Source organism: Echiichthys vipera, assembly GCF_963691815.1.
Source record: "Echiichthys vipera genome assembly, chromosome: 4".
Lineage (NCBI taxonomy): Eukaryota > Metazoa > Chordata > Actinopteri > Perciformes > Trachinidae > Echiichthys > Echiichthys vipera.
The window spans coordinates 21,043,771-21,064,723 of record NC_139829.1 but is presented as its reverse complement, the minus strand read 5'-3'; the positions used below and the strand labels follow the sequence as shown (position 1 = coordinate 21,064,723).

Below are 20,953 nucleotides of genomic sequence, written 5' to 3'. Positions count from 1 at the left end.
TCCTCTAGGTACTGAGAGAAATCCAAGCAGAAACGTGCAATGATGAAGAGAGGTCTGAAAGTTCAAGGAAAGAAAGAAAAATGATTGGAATAGGATGAGTTTAACTGTGTGAAACAAACTGTACTCTTGCACTTTTGGTCCTGTTAAAAACCCTCTAAATTGTGAGGCTTTGACACACTGATCTTAAACGTCTAACCTCCACCAATATTTATACATAACCAAACACTGTTACATATACGTTGGACAGATTGAGAGAAAATAAAGAGATAAAGGTCTGAAAAATGGCAACAACACACAGTAAGCCTTCGAGGTTGATTTCCTTTCCTGTGTGCCTGAAAATCACAACGTAAAGGTCATGCTGCACTTTAGGTTGACGCCTGTGAGTGACAGGCAGCTCTGAGGGCAGACTGCTCCCTAAATGTTAATGTTCCCACATGGATGACTCTGCACCTCTCTCCCTCCCTCTGCCTCTTTCTCATGCCTTTATTCTCTGGTGATTTTAGATTTTGCTCCTAAATATAGGCATGTTCCTGCAGCTATAGCTCAATGGGTGTGCTTTCTTGTTACAGTGATGTTTTGAGTCCGGTGGGTCTACTTTTATTTCCACTGTTTGCAGAAGAAAGCCACCAGAGGGAGCTGCAAGACACCACACTTCATTCACCACTGTGGTCTGGTGTCAGCTCGCAGACAGCTGAAGCTGTTATTCACTCCTAAAGCAGGCACGCTTTCTCTGAAACCCAATAAAACTATTCATAACGGCCATAATGCCTCTTTGTGCCAATCACAATTTAAAACCATGACAATATTTAGGAATCGAGGACATGCCAGCTGCCAAACAATAACAAAGTACAATAGTTTCCTGTTTGCGATTGACGTTACGCCTCCTGCTAGTGTGTACCCTTCAAAATAAAAGTCCCAATAACAATATTAACACAATTGAGCGATAAAGAGCACAATTTACTGAGATGTATGTTTTATGTTATGCTAACCAATGTCATATGATATGGTACTGCTCTACCATTTAATCACCAGTCTAGTAGTTTATGTGTGTATCAGCAGTGGCACAGGGCCGTCGCCAAAACGTGTGCTAAAGTGCCCTTTGGAAGCCAAAACACATGCTAAAGCGTGCTATATTATCCTGTTTAAGCCAAATTGTGTGCTAAAGTGTCCTCTAGGAACCAAAACGCCTGCTTAAGTGTCCTCTTGGAGCCAAGACGCCTGCTTAAGTGCCCTCTTCAGTGGCGAGGACACGCTATATGTGCCCTTTTATTTCATTTTCGCCCCTGCCCTTGAAAAATTTGTGTAAGCCACTGTGTATCAGACTAACCGCATTTTAGCAGAGAGGCATTAGAAGCAGCAACCTGCAGAGCACCAATCGTGACATACACTGTCCTTCATTCAGACACCACAAGAAAAAATGAATAAATAAAAAATGTATATACCCTCCCTGCTGCAGATAATTAGGTGGACAAGTCCACTTAATGTAAATGTAGGACATAAAACCAACACTGTACAAAAATAGAACAGAAAGAATTAATAAATGCTATTTTTTTCTATAAATCAATAACATAAACACTAAAAATACTCACATTAATCAGAGTTGTTTACACTTCTTTCCCCCCTTCATCTTGATGGTTTGGTCCTGGAGCTCTTAAACAGGTGCTTGAACCTGTCATACTCTTCTGGCCCCGCCCACCAGCTGAGAAGACAACCAGGCAGAGGTGAGTACTGCCAAAATTGTTTGCATTAGCTGTTGGCTTGATGACACAGAGAAGAACATAAAATGCAAGGCCTTTCTTTCTTTTTACACAGGCAGGATGGTCAGTCCCCAGTGTGCTTCCTCAACCACCCAAATGTGCCAGATGCTAAATATAAAAATAAAGAATCAAAATCAGTACATGTGCAACCCACTGTTCCATGTCAGTCATCACGTAGATCCCAATAAACTATTGAATGTTCATGGCTCCCTGGTCTCCATTACAATGTGTTGTAAAAGTGTGCCAACACAATGGATACAGCTTGACACTCTCTGGTTATTTGTGAAACATTAAGATTATGAGTGAAAGAATTTCATTTGAAGTGACGAATTAAAGCACTTTAATTGTTCATTGCATCACTTTTTCAAGAGTTTAAAGGTCTCCAGAGAGTTCATCCGTGCCAGTAAGCTGATAATAATTGGATTTGATCAGTGTGAATGTTTTAAAGGATATCTCCAATAGTCACAACACTCGAGCTTATAACTACTACTTAAACTTGATAGAGGCAGTGAATTGAACAGATGAGTGGATTTCTTTTCGCACGTTGGGTTTATAAGGGGTCTCTGAGCAACATTGACCGCTGTTGTGTGATATCTAAACCTCTGCATTTGCCACTAAACCACTAAGTGATCTGCTCTGAAGGCACATTTACAGCAAGTGAGCTACACACACTGACCATAAAGAAGAGTGTGACGCTGAACTAAGCCTGTGCAGAAAGCCGAGTCTCCTGAACATGTGTAATATGAAGTCATATTAATGTGGACCAGGTTTTCGTTCATCTGGACTCGGAGGCCCCGTCTGGACCGCTGCCAAACCCCCACCCTCCTCTGTTCCCACATCAGACCACCTTACAAACTGGAGGTTGAGGGGGGTTGGAATGTATTTTGCCCTGTGTGATGTGATTGTTTGCAGAGAAATGGGTTGACCTTGCCCTCTAATGCCACACACACATGCACACACTCGCTCTGGCCGAGCTGGAGGTGTGTGAGACAGACCCGCTGAGTGCAGGAGGTCTGGGACCCCCGTCACCACTTCCTCCAGACGGAGAACAGAGGATCCAGTCAGCTGAAGCCAGGATGGGACAATAATGAGCCGTCCAGCCACCACCACCACCTCATTTCAGGTATTATTGAAATATTCGCCTCTCACTTTTCTTCTGCACAGACCAACCAACTGAGGGATATAAGACCATATGCAGGGTCCAAAAACCAAGACTCTGCTTGAAAATTACTTTAATTATTAAGTTATCAAATATTTAAATAACAGAATATAGTGCAAAGTAAATATAACACTATAAAGGAACACTACCTGCTGTATGAAGGTGCATAGTGTGTTGGTGTCAAACCCATTATTAGGGTGTTACTGTAAAGATTGTTTCAAATGGTAACAACTGAATTTTTGCATTTTCATATGATATAAGGACAATAACCTACATTCAGATATAAAGCTAATGCAGCATTTATGTTTCCCATACATAGCAAAACTAGTTTTATGGAGAATTATCTTAACTTTAATTTAAAGTTTGTATGAGCTTACAGCTGAATGGTGACTATTAATTAATAATAGTAATTAATTGTTTTTTTAAAGTGAGGTTTTTTTTAACAATATATTTTGTTGAGACTTTGGATGAGTTGGAAAGGTTTTATAAAGTCCGTCTGATTTTATTGATTCCCAAAATAAAAATTAGTTTAAGTCTATTATTCTTATCATTATCATTATTATTATTATCATTATTATTGTTATTATTATTGTTATTATTGTTATTATTATTAATATTAATATTATTATTATTATTATTATTATTATTATTGTTGTTGTTGTTGTTGTTGTTGTTGTTGTCGTTATTATAGAATTATTTTCCATTTAATTGTAACCTGCTACGGAGGAAGTTGTGCAGAACTTTTCAGAAATATAGTATTTGATGAAACTGTCTCTCAGGAATAGACAAAAATGATTTGGACTTTCAAAATAAATCAACGGTTTGCAGCGAACTATTGATCATAATTTGTTGTTCTTGAATACTCAACAAACAGACGAGTGAGTTTTGCTAAATCACTCGTTTTGACTGGAAAGTCGTGACTTATTTGGATGAGCAGCATGTTCACTTCTATTTTCCTCTATTTTCTTTTCACACTAGATATAAATAATACATTTTAGAAGAGTTTTATTTATTTTTTACACCAGCCTCTACAGTTGCGGCTACACACTAAGTGAACGCGGTATTTTTGATTGGCCACGGGTGTTTATTTCTGTTTATAGTTTGGAAGTGAAATTATTTACCTGTGGGTTTTATTGTATTGTGCTGCCGCTGTCTTGTAAAGGAGATTTTAAATCTAATGAGGCTTTTCCTGATTAAATACATTTAATTAAAGAAACAATAATACAGCTGACCCAAACAAAGCCCCAGTGTAAACGAATATAATGAACGTGATAATCCTTCCAATCATCACACTAATATATCCAGGCTGCGGTCTGGTCGACATTAGTTAAATTAGCTTTTGAATTTTCTTTTTATTGCTTCTTAAAATTACTAAACAACATTTATAGTTCACTCATAAGAAGTCGGTTTAAGCAAAGTCAACATGGGATCCTTTTTGCTCAAATGTCCCTGTAAAGGCGACTATATTATTATAAAAACAATATAATAAGCACTAAATCATTTATTTTGAATCGTGTTACTTTTAGCTATTTTAAAAAACATCACTTCACCGCGTGTGTCTGCGCGTGCCTGTGTATCAATTGAGAGGCTTATTGGTTGGACACACACACACACACACACACACACACACACACACACACACACACACACACACACACACACACACACACAGATCGAGTCTGAGTGGAAGCGCGCTCTCACTGCAGAGCCCGCATATGCAGGGGAGGCTGTGCACCGAGCTGTCCCTAACCGGAGGTCTATCACCGGGGGAATTTGATATTTAAACACGGTAAGAGCTGCAGTTATGGATGCATTTTTAAACAAAAGAGAGACATGCAAATGCGCAAGAACGCGGCACATTTACGCACGAGAAATCAAAGCAGCCTGAAATATTGATTTAATTTTGATACAGTATTAATTTGATATTTTATATATGCATATATGGTGTTCGGTGTGTCTATTAAACAATAGGCTACAGTCATTTATACAGTGGATTATTTCAGAACATGTAGCCTGCCATTAATCTCGACAAACACACCCAAACACCCCGCCCCCCCCCCCCCCCCCCCCCCACACACACACACACACACAGTGGACTGAATGGACACAGCGGTCGAAATTGGTAGAAATGGATAAAGGGAGATCCAGCATGTTGACCTCACAGTGAACCCTTCAACTTTCAACTCTGGGTGCCTCTGGTTATCAGGATCTACAGTAATCCAATCAAAGTGATGCGCTGTCGCGTCAACCCGCTGCTGCTGCTGCTGATAGGGCTCGTGTTGGCTATATATAATATACTAGACCATATGTGTGTGTATGTGTGTGTCTCTCATTTTTAGACTTGTGGGTTTGTATCATTTTATGCTAATGCAAAAAACAAATCATCACATTTGGTTGTATGTAGTAACAATTCTCTGCAGGTGTTTTATTCAACAATATAAGGCACTGGTAATTAAAAGTATATTTCTGAATTTTAATACCCTTGGCCACTAGATAAAATAAATGCTGTTATTCGTTATCAGACATATTCTTATTAGGCTAAACGGGATAGTGGATTAACTACCAAAACATTTTTTTTAAAAACGTTTCATTTTCATCCTCATGTTGCTTGTCATCATCTTCTCGCGTCTCATATCTCTCTCACTGCCCAGAAAGTTTAATTAAAGCAGTAAAATATTCCCACTTTCTCTGTCTTTAACAATAACAAATGTATCTGATAAATCAGGTCAGTTACATGGATAATCCAGATTAGTTCCAGGTACAAAGGAGTTAAGTTGTTTTCAGATGTGTGTGTGTGTGTGTGTGTGTGTGTGTGTGTGTGTGTGTGTGTGTGTGTGTGTGTGTGTGTGTGTGTGTGTGTGTGTGTGTGTGTGTGTGTGTGTGTGTGTGTGTGTATGTGTGAGAGAGAGAGAGAGAGAGAGAGAGAAAACTAAATGAGAAGGATGTAGCCTAGTATAAAGGATTCATTTTCATTGACTATAAACACTATAAAAATGCTTTTCTAAAACAAATAAATCATCAACCGTGTGTGTGTGTGTGTGTGTGTGTGTGTGTGTGTGTGTGTGTGTGTGTGTGTGTGTGTGTGTGTGTGTGTGTGCGCGTGTGTGATTGGCCGGTGTCTCAGCCGTGGTTTTGGCTGCAGATACCGATGCGCGCTGCAGACCTATGGGTGCACAGGGAGGCAGAAGGGGGAGGGCACAGCGTCTGAGGCGGACTTGACTCCATTTGTAATGAACGATCTGATGAGCGGGGTTCAGATCAGGGCTGCCGCTGAGTCCGTGAGGGCAACGAAGGGAGGCGCGATATAAATGAGGAAGAAATTACATCCGCTTTTTGAACGGATCGCAGCCTCTGCAGCCGGCGGTGACCGGGTACGGGGAGGCAGCGGAGCGGACGAGCCGCGGTCAGTGCGCAGAGAAACGGACAGCGGAGCGAGAAACAACCCGATGATATTTCAGAGCTGCACATGGGCGAACATGGAGGATTTTTGAGAAGTGACACTACATTTGGACAGTTGGATTTCTAAAAATATTTCAGTGGGGGGGGGGAAATCCAACTAAGGAAAAACACACACACGAGCAGTCTGCAGAGCGCACGCGGGAGCAGGATGAGCGTGTTTTCTGCAGGGAGAGCACAGCAGTGCGTTTGAGGTAAAGGCCCTCAGGGAGATCATCCAAAACACACACATACTGTACACACACGGGTCAGGCGCAGGCGGTGGTTGGCGTATTTGTTGTTAGGGAGATGCACTAAGAGCTACTTCCACTTTAAACAGCGTGGCCAATTCCGCTGTTGGAACTTCAGGCTCCAATTGTTGTCATGTATTAAAGGAGACATGGAAAATCTGAATATTAATGCAAGTAATGTTACCAGTGTAGCTGTAATGCAGGCTGGCGTCTGGGTTGTTCAAGTCAAATAAATATGCATGATCAACGGGACGCTATGTGTCCTCAACAATGTTAAAAGTCTAATCTTATTTGAGGTGGAAGCCTGTGGTTAGTTTATTACGGTGTAAGTCAGTGTAATGCAATAAAAGACATTTTTTTATGCTTTCTTGCAAAGAGGTGACCATAGTTTTTTCTTTTTTAGTTTTTTAACACAACATCAAAGTGCTCATGTAACAAAAACAGTTCCTCACCAGATATCAACGCAACCGTTTGTGTTGTTTCATGTTTTTAGTCAGGATATTAGTGTTTTTTTTGTTATTTGAAACTGACCTTAATTTGACAAAACATTTATACAACTATATTCATTGTAGGTAATTAACAATACAATCACCCACTCTATCGTGCAGCTGACTCAAACCCTGTTGAAAAATAAAAAGCAAATAATACTAACGTGTGTGTGTGTGTGTGTGTGTGTGTGTGTGTGTGTGTGTGTGTGTGTGTGTGTGTGTGTGTGTGTGTGTGTGTGTGTGTGTGTGTGTGTGTGTGTGTGTGTCAGTGGGACATGGCAAACGGAGGGGACCAGTTCGGCCTTGCAGAGCGTCCGGACTCTGACAGCATGGATTCCCCAAAAGAGACGAAACAGGAAAATCCCAGCTACGCCTTAAAATCCCCAGCTTCACCGCAGGCCGCGTCCAGCCAGCAGGTACCGGCCTGTGCTGCGGTCAAGGATGTAAATATCGATTATTAATTTCAGTTTAATTAATCCAGAAGTTTCTGCGGGTTTTGCTCCAGAAAAAAAAATAATGATGCATCCTGTAGACAAAATATTCACCTCATTATTTAGTGAATCTTGTGAGTTTCTTTTTTGTGCAGGCTACTAGATTAAAATAAGTAAAATAAATAACTGTGTCTCATTTTCGGAGCCTGTGTCCTGCTTTGATTTAACTCCCAGAAGACTTCCTCTTCAGTGAGCTCTGTTTATATTTCGTTGCAGGGGATGGAGGGAATCAAAGTTTTCCTGCACGACAGGGAACTTTGGACAAAGTTTGATGAAGTGGGAACTGAAATGATCATCACCAAGGCAGGAAGGTAAAAGGTTGGGAGGGAGACATAATCATCTGTTGACTATAGATTTTTGCCTTTGGGTACATAATGTTTTTTTTTTATATTATTTTATTATTATGTCTGTTTGTGGGTGGAATGACTTTCTGGGACAAACTGTAACATGTGAATGTGGGTTTTGTCTCAGACGAAGCTGTTTCTTTTATTTTATTGTGTTATAATCTGAATCTGTTTGTGCTCGGAAGGAAATATTGATATGTTTCCTTTCTGTAGGAGGATGTTCCCCAGTTACAAGGTGAAGGTCACAGGTCTCAACCCCAAAACCAAGTACATCCTCCTGATGGACATTGTGCCCGCGGACGACCACCGTTACAAATTTGCAGACAATAAATGGTTCGTATGCAGCAACATTTACACGTGTGTAATGGACGAAACCCAAACTTAAATGATCACCCCAGACCTCTGAGCGCTGTCGGAAAATAATCATATCTCAATCCAACTCCTGTGCACATCAGCTTTCCCATGAGACCCTTTCATCTATTAATGATATATACACTTTTAAACATCGTTTACTGAATGAATGGCGAGTAGGCTGAAATAAATAATAAATAAAATAAAAGATTATAGCATATTCCTGAAAAAAAATCTAAAATTATCTCTATCTAACTTTCTTGCTATTTTTAGTGTTACATTATACTGCCCAGTAACTACGAAACCACTAATAACATGATTTCTGCACATTTTTTGGTCTGGAAGTATGGATGTTAGGATTTATTTGGATAATAATTATTAAATGGCAAACTAGCAAACCATAATCCATCATCAGTGTGTCAAATATTAATTTGTTGGGACAGTAAACAAACTTTAAAGACGTTTTTTTTTACCTTAAATGTTTGCGTACTGCACTTAGACTGTGTCGGGCAGTATACTTTAGGCCAAAACCTCTAAAATGTGTAAAACGATGTCCGTGTTGTTGTGGGTTTAGTCTCCGGCCGTGCCTCTGGAGGTCGGGTCCTTTCTCGCAGACCGGCCTGGCCTGATTCTCCGTGTTTCCCCCTCGTGTCTGCCCGCCGGTTAAATCAGAGTATGAAGGGTTCACCGGGCGGACAGACGGCACAGACCGGATTAGAGTCGTCCATTCAACAGATCACTGACTCTACAGTGAGACCCGTCAATGATCTCCCTCTCAGAGCATCAGACACTCGGTTCTCACAATGAAGCCCAGCGGGCCGGAAACACGGGGCAGTGGATGGATACACGTGCTGCGACAGGGTCCCGTGCAGCTCAGAGCGCGTTTTAGAGATAAATCGGTGCTGGATTATGGCTTTTTTAAGAGATAACGTTTCCGTGTGTGTCTGAGCCCCTCGAATATAGCACGCTATATATGTTTACAAATAAACGTTTCTTTTATTTATTTTTTACTATTTTATTTTTTTCCAGGTCACGTCATTTCACCTTTGCACATCGTGGGCTCAAAACACAGACCACAGAATCAGAAATACTTTAATAATTTGTTTTTGTTTCAAACTCCAGCTATACAAACAACACATTTATCAACAACAGAAATATAAAACAGTATATACAATATAACAATTACAATGGGATGTATCAAAAGTACTGTAATAACGTGCAAATACAGCGCTTTTTACATAATAGGCTTTTCTTTGGCTTCACTGGTTATCACATCCCCCATTAAGTAACTTCTGACCTGTTTTTGTTTGTGGCGTGTAAAACTTTACAGGGGACCTCACCTGTTGAACGAGAACTAAACAGACTTTATGTTATATGTGTGTGCTCCAGCTGCTGATAAAAAGCGAGAAAATTGTCCAATATTTTACATTTCCTAACCCAAAAATGCACCTTCTCGCATGTTTTAGTTCGGTGGTGATTTGAGGTGTTTTTCTGCAGAATAGAGGGAGTTCATTTGGGTCTCAGCTAAGATCCGGATGTGCGTAAACTTCAGCAGATAGGCCTGTGGGCCTTGTGCAGCCGGCGGCAGCGAGGGCGGTTCACGGCCGGTCAGAAGAACCGCTTTGACCTGCTGAGCGTCAGTGACTATTTTCTGAACTGCTGCATTTTCTCCTGTCGTAAAGGTCGATAACGGGGAAGGCAGAGCCGGCGATGCCCGGGAGGCTCTACGTCCACCCGGACTCTCCCGCCACCGGGGCTCACTGGAGCCGCCAGCTCGTCTCTTTTCAGAAGCTCAAACTCACCAACAACCACCTGGACCCCTTCGGACACGTGAGTCCGTCTGCTGAATAGGCTTTTGGTGAACGTGTGGGCATATTTCTTTAGAACATGAAAATGTTCTTGGTCTGCGTTTGCTTGACTTAAAAAAAAAAACTTTGAATGCGATTGTGGACCTGTCATTTTTTAATAAAAATGTCCTTTAAATGATACCTAAGTCAAGGCACGTTTATTTGTATAGCACAATTTAACAACAAGGTAATTTAAAAAAAACCCGCATAAAACATATTAAAGATTTAAAACACATAAAAGGTCGTTTAAAACATATAGAGGATGGTTACAGTGCAGTTTACTGAAGGAAGCAGACAAATCATGTCTCTTGTCTCTATCAAACAGCCATAATAATATTTATAATTATCAACACTTTGTGGTGTTTTGAATGAAGAAGACTGATTACACACAATACAGTCACAGAAGAGACACACATAACGTAACTCACTGTCCCGTGTATAATAATATACTATGATAACATACTCAGCAGAGCCGTGCGGCGCGAGAGCAGGTGAGCACGTAGGCCTATTGTTTTTGTGTGTGCATGCGCGCGCAGAAACAAACAGAAACCTAATCTTTTCGGCCTTGTTAGAGGTAATGATTTCAATGACTCTAAAGCCCATTAGCTAATGCATGTCACCGGCGGACACGTCACTGCGATTAAACTGAGCCCCCCTGGATAAACAAACGTGCTCGCGCCTGTGCGTGCGCATACACAGATGTTTTTTTTTTGTTTTTTTTAAACACTTGTGGAGTTACCAGTGTCTTGGGAAATAGTTAAGATTGTGGCCAAATTTAACGATTTTACAGCCTTTTTAATCCATTAAAAATGTTAAGTGCACGAACTTTGCACAACTTCAATAAGTAGGCCTCAAGGAAAATCCGATAAAATACTCAACCAGGTTAATAATCAGTGATAACATCTAATTATATTACATTTAGACCTTATTTTTGATATGTCAGACCATGTGGAATCTATGGTCTCATATAACAGCCATGCATTACTTAGTTGTGGTTGAAAGGAAATGGTCGGAAATTACATTAAATGAGCCTAACTCTATAATAGGCTAGACTTTGTTTTAAGGTAGCAGTTATGCTTGGTTCCATTCATGCTTTTCTTGGTTAATATTGACATGAAGATGATAACGTAAGAATAAAAACAAATAGCATCAACATAAGTCATTCACATGTAAATCCTCTAACCCAAATCCCCGTCTAAATCAGACAGAAATATGCCCCCCCCCCCACACACACACACACATACATCACTTTCAGTCTATGAATGAATCCCTGTTTTAAAGATTAATGTCATGCAAGAAATCCAGTCTATAGTCCAGGTCCCAGTATCTGCTGGTGGGAACCATGACAGGTCTGTCAATCTCACCTCCTCAATCTCTCCCCTGCGCAGATAATACTCAACTCTATGCACAAATACCAGCCTCGCCTCCATATTGTCAAGGCGGACGAGAACAACGGCTTCGGCTCCAAAAACACGGCTTTCTGCACCCACGTCTTCTCTGAGACTGCCTTCATCGCTGTGACGTCCTACCAGAACCACAAGGTGCGCGTTACACAAGACCAACACAGTTAAAACAAGTCACTTGGTGCTTTTTTTACAGGCTGAAGCTACAGGCAATCATCCTAACAAATATGGATCTTATATGTGCAAAATACATCCGTTCTACTGTCAGATTTGTGACCGTTAAAGATTTGCCTTTGGTCACTGGCCACATTCAGGCTTCAGTCTCACACTCACACACACACACACACACACACACACACACACACACACACACACACACACACACACACACACACACACTTTTTTCTTTGTTTGTATTTTGTATCCAGAAAGTCAATTTGCATCTTCTTTGTTTATGTGGCCTTTCTCAGTATTTGTAAATATGTCCAAAAATAAGTTATCCGTGTGTGTGTGTGTGTGTGTGTGTGTGAGAGAGAGGGAGAGAGAGCGAGAGAGAGAGAGAGCGAGAGAGAGAGAGAGCGAGAGAGAGAGAGAGAGAGAGAGCGTGTGAGAGAGTGTGTGTGTTAGTGTGTTGGTCTGTAATGACCTGTTTCTTTCCCTTGATCTTGGCTGATCCAGTTTTCTTGACGTCTAGTACAAAAACAGATTGCTGAAACTTTAAGCAGCTCCGCTGGTTATGTTTTCACTAGATAGCTTAGACTTGATTACATTTCCTAACAAATCATAAATAACACGCATATATTCATTTCCACTATATATTCTTTTAGATTGTATATCCTGAAAATAGAGGTCTAACTTCTGCGCACCTCTGTCTACAGCTTTAATGTAGTATTCTTTTATTTGTTGTTTAATCAAAAGTGTAAAAACTCAGACAAGAATTTTATCCATTAATGTGGATTAATTTATTTAAAATAGTAGATCCAGTTTTAGTTTATAAAAAAGTTTATACCATATTATTTATTTATACTGAACTGACACTGAAGTTTATGTCTAAATTTAAAAATACATTTCAATAGTAGTTAAATTGAATTGTTGTAACTGTCTACTTTAGCAAAATATTTTTATGTATATAAATACATAAGTGTAATGTTATGAAAACATATTTTGTATCTCTTAAAATGTATTCATAATTTTTATTATAAGTAGTAGATAAAGTGACCATTGAATTAGTTTTGAGTATTGTAAATTATTTTCATTTTCTGACATTTGTGTACTAAAATGTGGTTATTGTTAACAAATCTTTATATTTTGACATTACATGCAATAACGAATAATGTTTATATCACACTGTTAACTCCAGCATTTGTGTATACAATTAGAGCTATTTAACAAGTGGTTTGGTGGAGAATATCAGTATTATTGGCACTTCAAAGTTTGTTTGGACCTGAGCTCGTGTCAGATCTCCACTTGCCTGCTGTGTGATGGACACACTGCACCAAGGTTTCCCTCCATGACATCACTGAGAAAAGTTTGAAGACTTAAACATCAAAGCTCACAGCTTTGGACCTCTAAAAGCTTTGGCCTGAAATCCTTAAACCTGGCGACTGTTTCGATAAACAGTTTATTCTGTGTCAGCTGGCGAGGACACTGTCCGCTTCGTTAGAAATGTCAGCGGCTGAGGAATGTTGGCCGTGCAAAGCATCAGCGGGGCTGCTTTTAACATCTGCAGGGCCTCTCTAATAGTAAACTATTGACTTTCAGTCAATGAAGAGAACGGTTAAAAACTCAATGTGCCTTTTTGTTTTGTTTGGGCCTGTGCATGTGTAACTCTTGTGTCTGATTTCTTTTGTGTCATGATTTTCTATGTTTTGTGCTCAGATTACACAGCTGAAGATAGAGAATAATCCTTTTGCTAAGGGCTTCAGAGGCAGCGATGACAATGAGCTGCATCGTATGGCCAAGCTACAAGGGTGAGTGTGTGTGTGTGTGTGTGTGTGTGCGTGCGTGTGTGTGTGTGTGCGTGTGTGTGTGTCTAAACCATTGTCACCTGAAGGTTGATCTTAGCCTGAAACCTTGACCAGAGCGTGCAGCACAAACACACCAACGTCATTGATAGATAGATGATATCACGTTGCTGCTGGTCTATTAGTGTCACTGCTGATCAGCTGATGGCCCGACATGGTGTTTGTTTGGATGTTGACTTAATCTCCATTCAAGCTCTGTTGTGGCAGGCAGCTCAGATATTTTAATGAGCCAATGGTAGAGGCTGTTAACTGCAGGGAGCAGGAGGAAAGAGAGGGGAGAAGGGAGAGAGGTTGGTATATGAAGCTGTGTTATTGTGCTGCTGTGGTTGGTGGAGAAAAGAGGAGAGCAAAGGAGAGGAGAGTCTATCTGAAGTGACACGCGGATGGATGTTTATTTTTAGAGCGCCGTATTATCTCACAACAGGACTGACTGTGTGTGTGTGCATGCATGAGTGTGAGTGTGTGTCACGATCTCAGCGAGGGCCAGGGAGATGTGGCCCGCTGTCCCCTACATACCACAGAGTTCACCAAGAGGGCAGTGTGTACAGAGAGAGATCAGAACGGCTAAGTAGACTTGAAAGAAAGCAGAAAAAAAACCCAAGACCACAAATAATAAGACCAGGCAGAATTTACAACAAAACAGAAATACCTGTACGGAGTTGTTTTGTGCAGCACACCTGAAGACATAACAACATCAGAGGCAAATGGTTGCTTCTGCTGTAATTCTCCCTCTCCCTCTCTCTGTTTCAGTAAGGACTACCCTGTGGTCCCTCGCAGCACTATCCGTCAGAGAGCCTGCACCACCGGGAGTCCTTTCAGTGGGGAGGGACGGGGTCTGCGGGGTTCCCCCGAAGCTGTTGGATCCCCCTATAGCTGTGAGAACGGCTTGAGCAGCGGCAGTCCCCAGGAGCTGCTGAGGGCTCCCCCTGCACACTACACCCGGCCTCATCCTCACTTGCAGCACGGCCAACAGCCGCACGTGTACCACTGCACCAAGAGGAAAGGTAGGAGGAAGCTGTGCCTCTCTGCCTTTAGCACACCGTGTCAGAAGAAAATGACTGTCTATCTTGATGCCATTGCTCCCTGACACAAGAGTGCGGATATAACCTATTTATTTTCATTTTATTACTCTAATACTTTTTGTAATAGTGGCAATAGTTGTATATTTTCCCCACTTATAAAATTTAATTTAAAAAAGTGTGACTCATTAACGTAATGATATTGGAACTATTATTACACCCCCTAATGTTTCCTTATTTCAAGAGAGAAAATATCATTTGAGCGGCCCTTAAACTTGTGGTTCTGTACCAAAATATTATTGTTGTATAAATAAAAAAAGACAGCTTTGTAGAAATGACAGTAATTAAGTTTCTGTTTGCAGGTTACTTTCCAAATGTGGAACCATTCCAGTGTTTTTACATGTTTTTTCCAACTCGCGTTACTGCTGACTATAGTCTGCTAGTTTCAAGATTGATTTTCTAACTTTCGGGCAACCAGTATAAAAATCAGAGATTCGCAATGCAACAGAGTTATTTGGTTGTCTTTATCATCAGTGAAGTTTAACCCAAGTCACAGCATCCTCTTGGTTATTCAGTTGCTATTGGGACAATTTTGAAATCTCCGATAGGTTTAAGTTTTAAGGTTTGAAAATGTGGATGTTTGTCCGCAAACTGCCAGATAATGATGATCATGTAACTATGACTAACAATTCCTACTGTGAAGGACCTACAATTTTAAGTCTCTCCAGGTTGTATTTTAAAGCTTGCTCAAATGAATGGAAACCAACGGCTGCCTGGGGAAAACGAAGCTTAATAACCAGATTTATGTTCATTTGTGCAGTGACTAGCATTCAGTCTGTGTTTGCAAACCGTGTGTGTTTATTGTAATTAGTGTGTAATTAGTTTCAGATTTCCTGAGGCAGCAGCTGAATTAATGAATAAATATGTTTTTTTCATGGCTGGACATTTGCACATGCTTGCATGGGTTCATTCAGAAATATTAATTAACAGCTAAAAGAAAACGATGATTGTGCAACTTCTTCTGCACTTTGCTAGAGAAGGAGAGACTTAGGAGTAAAATTGTCTGAAATTATTAAATAAATGGCTTCAACTAAACTCAAGCCGAGAAACATTATTTAGATCACACTTCACTAATCATGGGCAACAAGTAATCTGTACTTTCAGGCTGGTTTCATAAAAAACAATAAATAAAAAACGCATATAGCCTACATTTTTTTATTTAAGGGGGCTACTAATGGAATAACCCATGTGGTTGTTTTCTTCTAACAACTGCACTTTAACCCCAGCATCATGTTTATACTTCAGTTAATGCTATAGGTAGAAGCGAAACTAATTCATAATTTCTCTTGATGTGTACATTTTGTTCTCGTCTCAGCTTCCAAAACTGTCTGATGTGGGACGTTGGAATTTCTGCTCTGAAAATTTCCCAATTCTCCCTTGTCATGACTGTCAAATGGAATATCAACACCCTGTTTTCTCTCTGTCTGTCTCCCTCTTTAGTGGAGGAGAACTGCTCTTCAGGAGACCGCCAGCACCCGTACAAGAAACCCTTCACTGTTAGCTCTCCAAGTGAGGGCGAGTCCTACTTCCACCCCTCCTCCTACCCTCCTCCTCCACCCGGTCTCTCTAACAACCCCCTCACTGACTCCACCTACAGCTCAGACATGGGACAGCGTCAGGCGTGCATGTTTGCCGGCTCCGAGCCCAGATTGGATGAACTCAACTGTACATCCTGGTCATACACCTGCCCGCTCCCCTCTGCCATGACCCCTGTAGAACCCTACCCGCCTTACACCCCTCATCCTCCCTACAGCTCCAGCCCCCAGGGCTCTCGACTCAGCGCTATAGCCCATCAAAGCTCTCCACCGCTGGCAGAACACATCGCCCATGACCCCTATCAGAGCGAGAGCTCTGGACCTCCACTTCAGAGCTCCCAAAACATTCACAGCAGGCAGCTCAGTCCTCCTCTCAGAGAATATCCTCGCTACACGCCCAACCTGTCTCCTCCTCTCTACCACACATTAGAGACGCACACACACATAAGGTGTGGCGTGCCAGAATGGAGTGCAGCCTCCTAACTGAACCATGGGGACATAACGGAAACTAAAGACTGATTAGTGGACAGAGATTACTCATCTCAAATTCAGCGATCCTTCTTTGCGCCATATATGGACTAAATATAATATTACCTTTTGTAAAATAATTGTGAAAAGTGTGAATTTGTTTTGTGTGAAGAGGTCTCATCTGTTCGACATGTTTCTTCCCTGTGCTGGATGGAGCAGTGGATTGTTGAGGACTGGACATCCATGAAGCTTCTGACGTTAAAAAAAAGAAAAAAAGGCACAATCAAAGTTGTTCTTTATCGTCTTTCCATTACCCAAAGGCAGGTGTCATCTAAATGTTTGCACTGAGCCCTGTTCACACCAGATCTAGAACAGCAGTGGGCTGTTTTTCCTCTCAGTGACTCCCACTCTCTCTATTATAAAGGATGTAAAGTGTGACCCACTGTCAGACAGGCAGTAACATTTACTGACCAAAATAACCTAAACTCTCACAGCAGAGCTTGAGGGAGACATTTTTCCTCTTTAGTGGAGCAAAGTACCGCTCCATGCTCAGTCGCAGTAAAGGAGAAAAGGCATGAGTTGTGTGTGAGTATATGAGTGTATGTGTATGTAAAGCGTATGTCAGCGCAGCTCAAGGATGCTATGAGTTCATTTCCAATGCGACAGGCAGTAATAGCTGTAGGAGCTGCACCATAGAAGTAAACAGTTTGTTTAGACCACGCTACAGGCTGAAGGACCTGTAAACACGGCTTCTGATGCATTCTGGGTAAATGCACAACTCAGCGTCACACAGCTATCACTGCTGTCCTCTCAGTCACCCCCAGCTGACCAATCATCTTTCTCCCTTCACTGAGAGCCAACCAATAAACATGCACCTCTCTCTTATCCCCAGCTGACCAGTTAAAAAGCCAGAGTGCAGCATCTTTTATGTGCGTGCTTGCTGCCCCATTTTTGTTTGATTATGAATTATTCATGATTCCAGCGGTGATCCTTGACATGCAAGGGTTGCTCAGCAAACAGAAAGACTCACAGTGCTGTGAAACGTAATAATGTTGATGCACCAACTCGTTAAAATGTTATTTTTAGTGTCTTTATTTTCAGCCTGAATACTCCCTGACACATCCATACAGCATTTCTCCTTTAATACCTTTGCTAAGATTGGGTTAAATGCATTTCCCTGCAGATTTGGGTGGAATTACTTAAGCTAACTGTAAAGAAAACTGTGTCGAAACCACTGTGCAAGCTGAGATTTGGGTTCACTTTTGTTTAATGAAGCCGTTTTTAGGTGTTTTACATGCAGTAACATGTGATAAGGTGCTCAAACATTACAATTCATCAGTATGCAGAGAGTAGATCCTCATCATTCCTTGATATGTATTTGATTTGTGGTGTGTGTGTGTGTGTGTGTGTGTGTGTGTGTGTGTGTGTGTGTGTGTGTGTGTGTGTGTGTGTGTGTGTGTGTGTGTGTGTGTGTGTGTGTGTGTGTGTGTGTGTGTGTGTGTGTTTTATAGCCTTGTTCCTGCTAATAGTATTTATTACTCTAGATTTGTAAAGATTAGTTTGTTGTTAACTTGTGAAACAAGTCGGTATTGTTCAGAGATATTTGTTTCTCTTTGAGGGTTTGTTTCTGGCTTCACCCTCCATCTCCAAGTGGTGATAAATAGTTGTGATAAACAAATTTTATTTCTGTTCTATGGAAATGAAGATGGATTTATATACAGAAATGGAATAAATTTTAAAGAATTTTGCGTAAGTCAAGTGGTTGTAGTGTTCCCTCTCTTCTTGATTAGACAACAAACACGGCAGAGACAAACTATTAACATTCCCACTGGGTTATTTAAAGTGTGTTCAGCACCTTGGGAGTGGAAACTCTTTTAAGTGCGGTGCAGCCTCAATGTATCAATGTGAATCAATATGAAGGACCTGGTAAACAACAGCAGCCTTCACCTTTTCTAAAATGTTCCGAAAGTGTCCAACAATCTCAATCAACACCGTGGAGCGTATTGTTTAAAGTGTAACAGTGTATGCTGTCTTATCAAGTATAAGGGACCCCGCCCCCCCCCGCTCCCCAGAGTGGTGCGGTTGCTGCGCATACCTTGTCCGCCTACTCTTATCTCTGACAGGTTGTTTGGCATCTCCAGTCTTCACCAGCTGGACCCCCTCACTGATGCCCAGAGAGGGGTGGGGTCTGCCGAGATGCAGGGCAAAGAAAGGGGGGGGGGGGGGGTCGTGATGGTCCCCCTCCCTTTCCCTTCTCTTGGACTCTCGTCCAAACCGACATTCTCCCTCTGTCTACTTCTCTCTCTCTTTTCTCTCTTTCTCTCTCTCTTGACATCTCATGTTTCTGTGTCTCTCACAGCAAAGTTAACCTCTTACACCTTACACCTGCTCAGAGTTTACAACCCACTTATTCTGAAAGAACAAATGGACGTAACATGCAGAGATTTATTTAGAAAAGGCTGCTAAATCATTAAACCTCTAACCCAGAGTATTTACATTTAATTGCGTAGTGATATGTTAGTTGTCAAACCTCCCTCTCTCTCCTCTTTTTCTCTTTCTTCCTTTCTCTCTCTCTCTTACACCATAAGGTCAGAGGTTAAGCAGGCAGCTCTTCAGAGGCTCTGTTCCTCCTTAACCCTTCGTCTCCAGACAAACTCTGGCTAGGATGAGGAGAGGGGAGGGGGGGGGGGTCTCTGACTCTGAAGATGGATTGCATCGCTTCATGCGTGCTTGTAACCTGCAGTAACAGAGTTCTGTGATGACTTCTCTGTGGCTGGGAGAATAAAGCTGTGGGTGAAATAGTAAAGTAATATTAAACAGAGAGTGCGTGTTTGTGTGTGTGTGTGTGTGTGTGTGTATGTGTGTGTGTGTGTGTGTGTGTGTGTGTGTGTGTGTGTGTGTGTGTGGACCTTAATCCATCTGTGGAGGACTTCCTCAGACGCTCTAGTAGGACAGTAGATTGATGAACCTTTGTGATCAAAGAGCCTAAGTGGTGCTTATCGTTATCTCCCCCTGACTACTAACCCCGTCCCCGGCTGCATACTACATATTCTCCTTTTCTCATCCCTATCCAAATTTACCACTCCATGGTGGTTTCTAAAAGACGGAGAGCACAAACAACCACACACACACACACACACACACACACATCTTTTTTTGCCGTGTGTGGAGACGACAAAGACTGACATTTTTAAATGTCACACATTTGGCCTGCGGATCTGAATGTTTGTATAGCGACTAAACCGGGAGGGTTGCTGAGGAAGGCTTATGTTTCTGCTTTACTGTACGTTAAAGCTGCTGCCCGGCTACACAGAGCAATTTCTCTGGCAAGTAAGCTTTTTTTAAAATGCATCAAAGACTTCTTTTAGGTTTATTTCATTACAGTCTGAACCATTGGTTTGAATCTATAAATGTGTATCTCGAGTCTCTTGCAGGACACTGAGAGGCATTTGTGTGATGTCTAACATTAGTGATGCCATTTTGTGTGGAATAAGTGGTCTGAGATGGAGTATAATTGGTAAAGTTGATTACGGTTCGTCTCTATGGGTCTGATGGTGCTCCGTCTCTGCGACAGACAGTTCACTCGCTCCTGACTAGCATGGCACTGGTTAAACAGCCGAGATGCCACAAAAAAAAAGAGAGAAAGCTTGGATCTGTGCAGTCTTCATGTTTCAGAGGTTTGGAAGTAAATATTAAAACTGTATTCGTATTGTTTTTTTTTCTTTTCTCAGTGGTTTTCCAGAAACTTGAGAAGAAAAAAAACTCACCAGAGTTTGTTCAGGTGTTTTTAGAGCTTTATTAGACAATCAAAAGTTGAGAGGGTTCATTGTAAAATGGTTTGAAGTATGCATCAAACCCATCTTTTTCAGCATATCTTAATATAGTAAGCCATAAGTATCTGTAATGAGAATCAGTAAGCGCTGTATGGCACTAAGAGGACAGCACAATGGCAGTACAATAATGAAAAACAATGAATGCTTAACCATTACATATGGTGCAACAAAGTAGGCTGGCGGAGGTTTATTTGAATGATACTATCCATCCTTGTTGTTATTTAAAAGCCACAAGAATGCTCTAATGCTGTTAAGGACCGTATAGAAACAAGACTGAGGCTCAATGCTAATTTCCCCCTAAATGAGAGTTTATGGCTGAAACAGCCCTGAAATCACTGAAGTAGATCTTAATATGAGCATAAGGGCTGTCAAGGATAAGAGGCCAAGTAGGAGTGTGCGTGTGTGGGGTTGAGCGTGTGCTTGGGTTGTCCTGTGTGTTGCGTCTCAAAGACAAAGGGAGAGGTTAAGGGTCAAACTAACAGCAGACA

General features: G+C 41.3%; 1 protein-coding gene across 1 annotated transcript; it reads left to right on the top strand.

Annotated features, from left to right (window-relative positions):
• Positions 1–2,844: 2,844 nt before the first annotated feature.
• Positions 2,845–16,647, top strand: tbx5b (T-box transcription factor 5b; the record flags this gene model as incomplete). Its single annotated transcript, XM_083911693.1, has 9 exons — positions 2,845–2,880; positions 7,360–7,533; positions 7,798–7,892; positions 8,139–8,258; positions 9,959–10,106; positions 11,512–11,664; positions 13,405–13,496; positions 14,301–14,554; positions 16,070–16,647. The coding sequence occupies 9 exons, from the start codon at positions 2,845–2,847 to the stop codon at positions 16,645–16,647; spliced, it is 1,650 nt and encodes a 549-aa protein (XP_083767819.1).
• Positions 16,648–20,953: the final 4,306 nt, after the last annotated feature.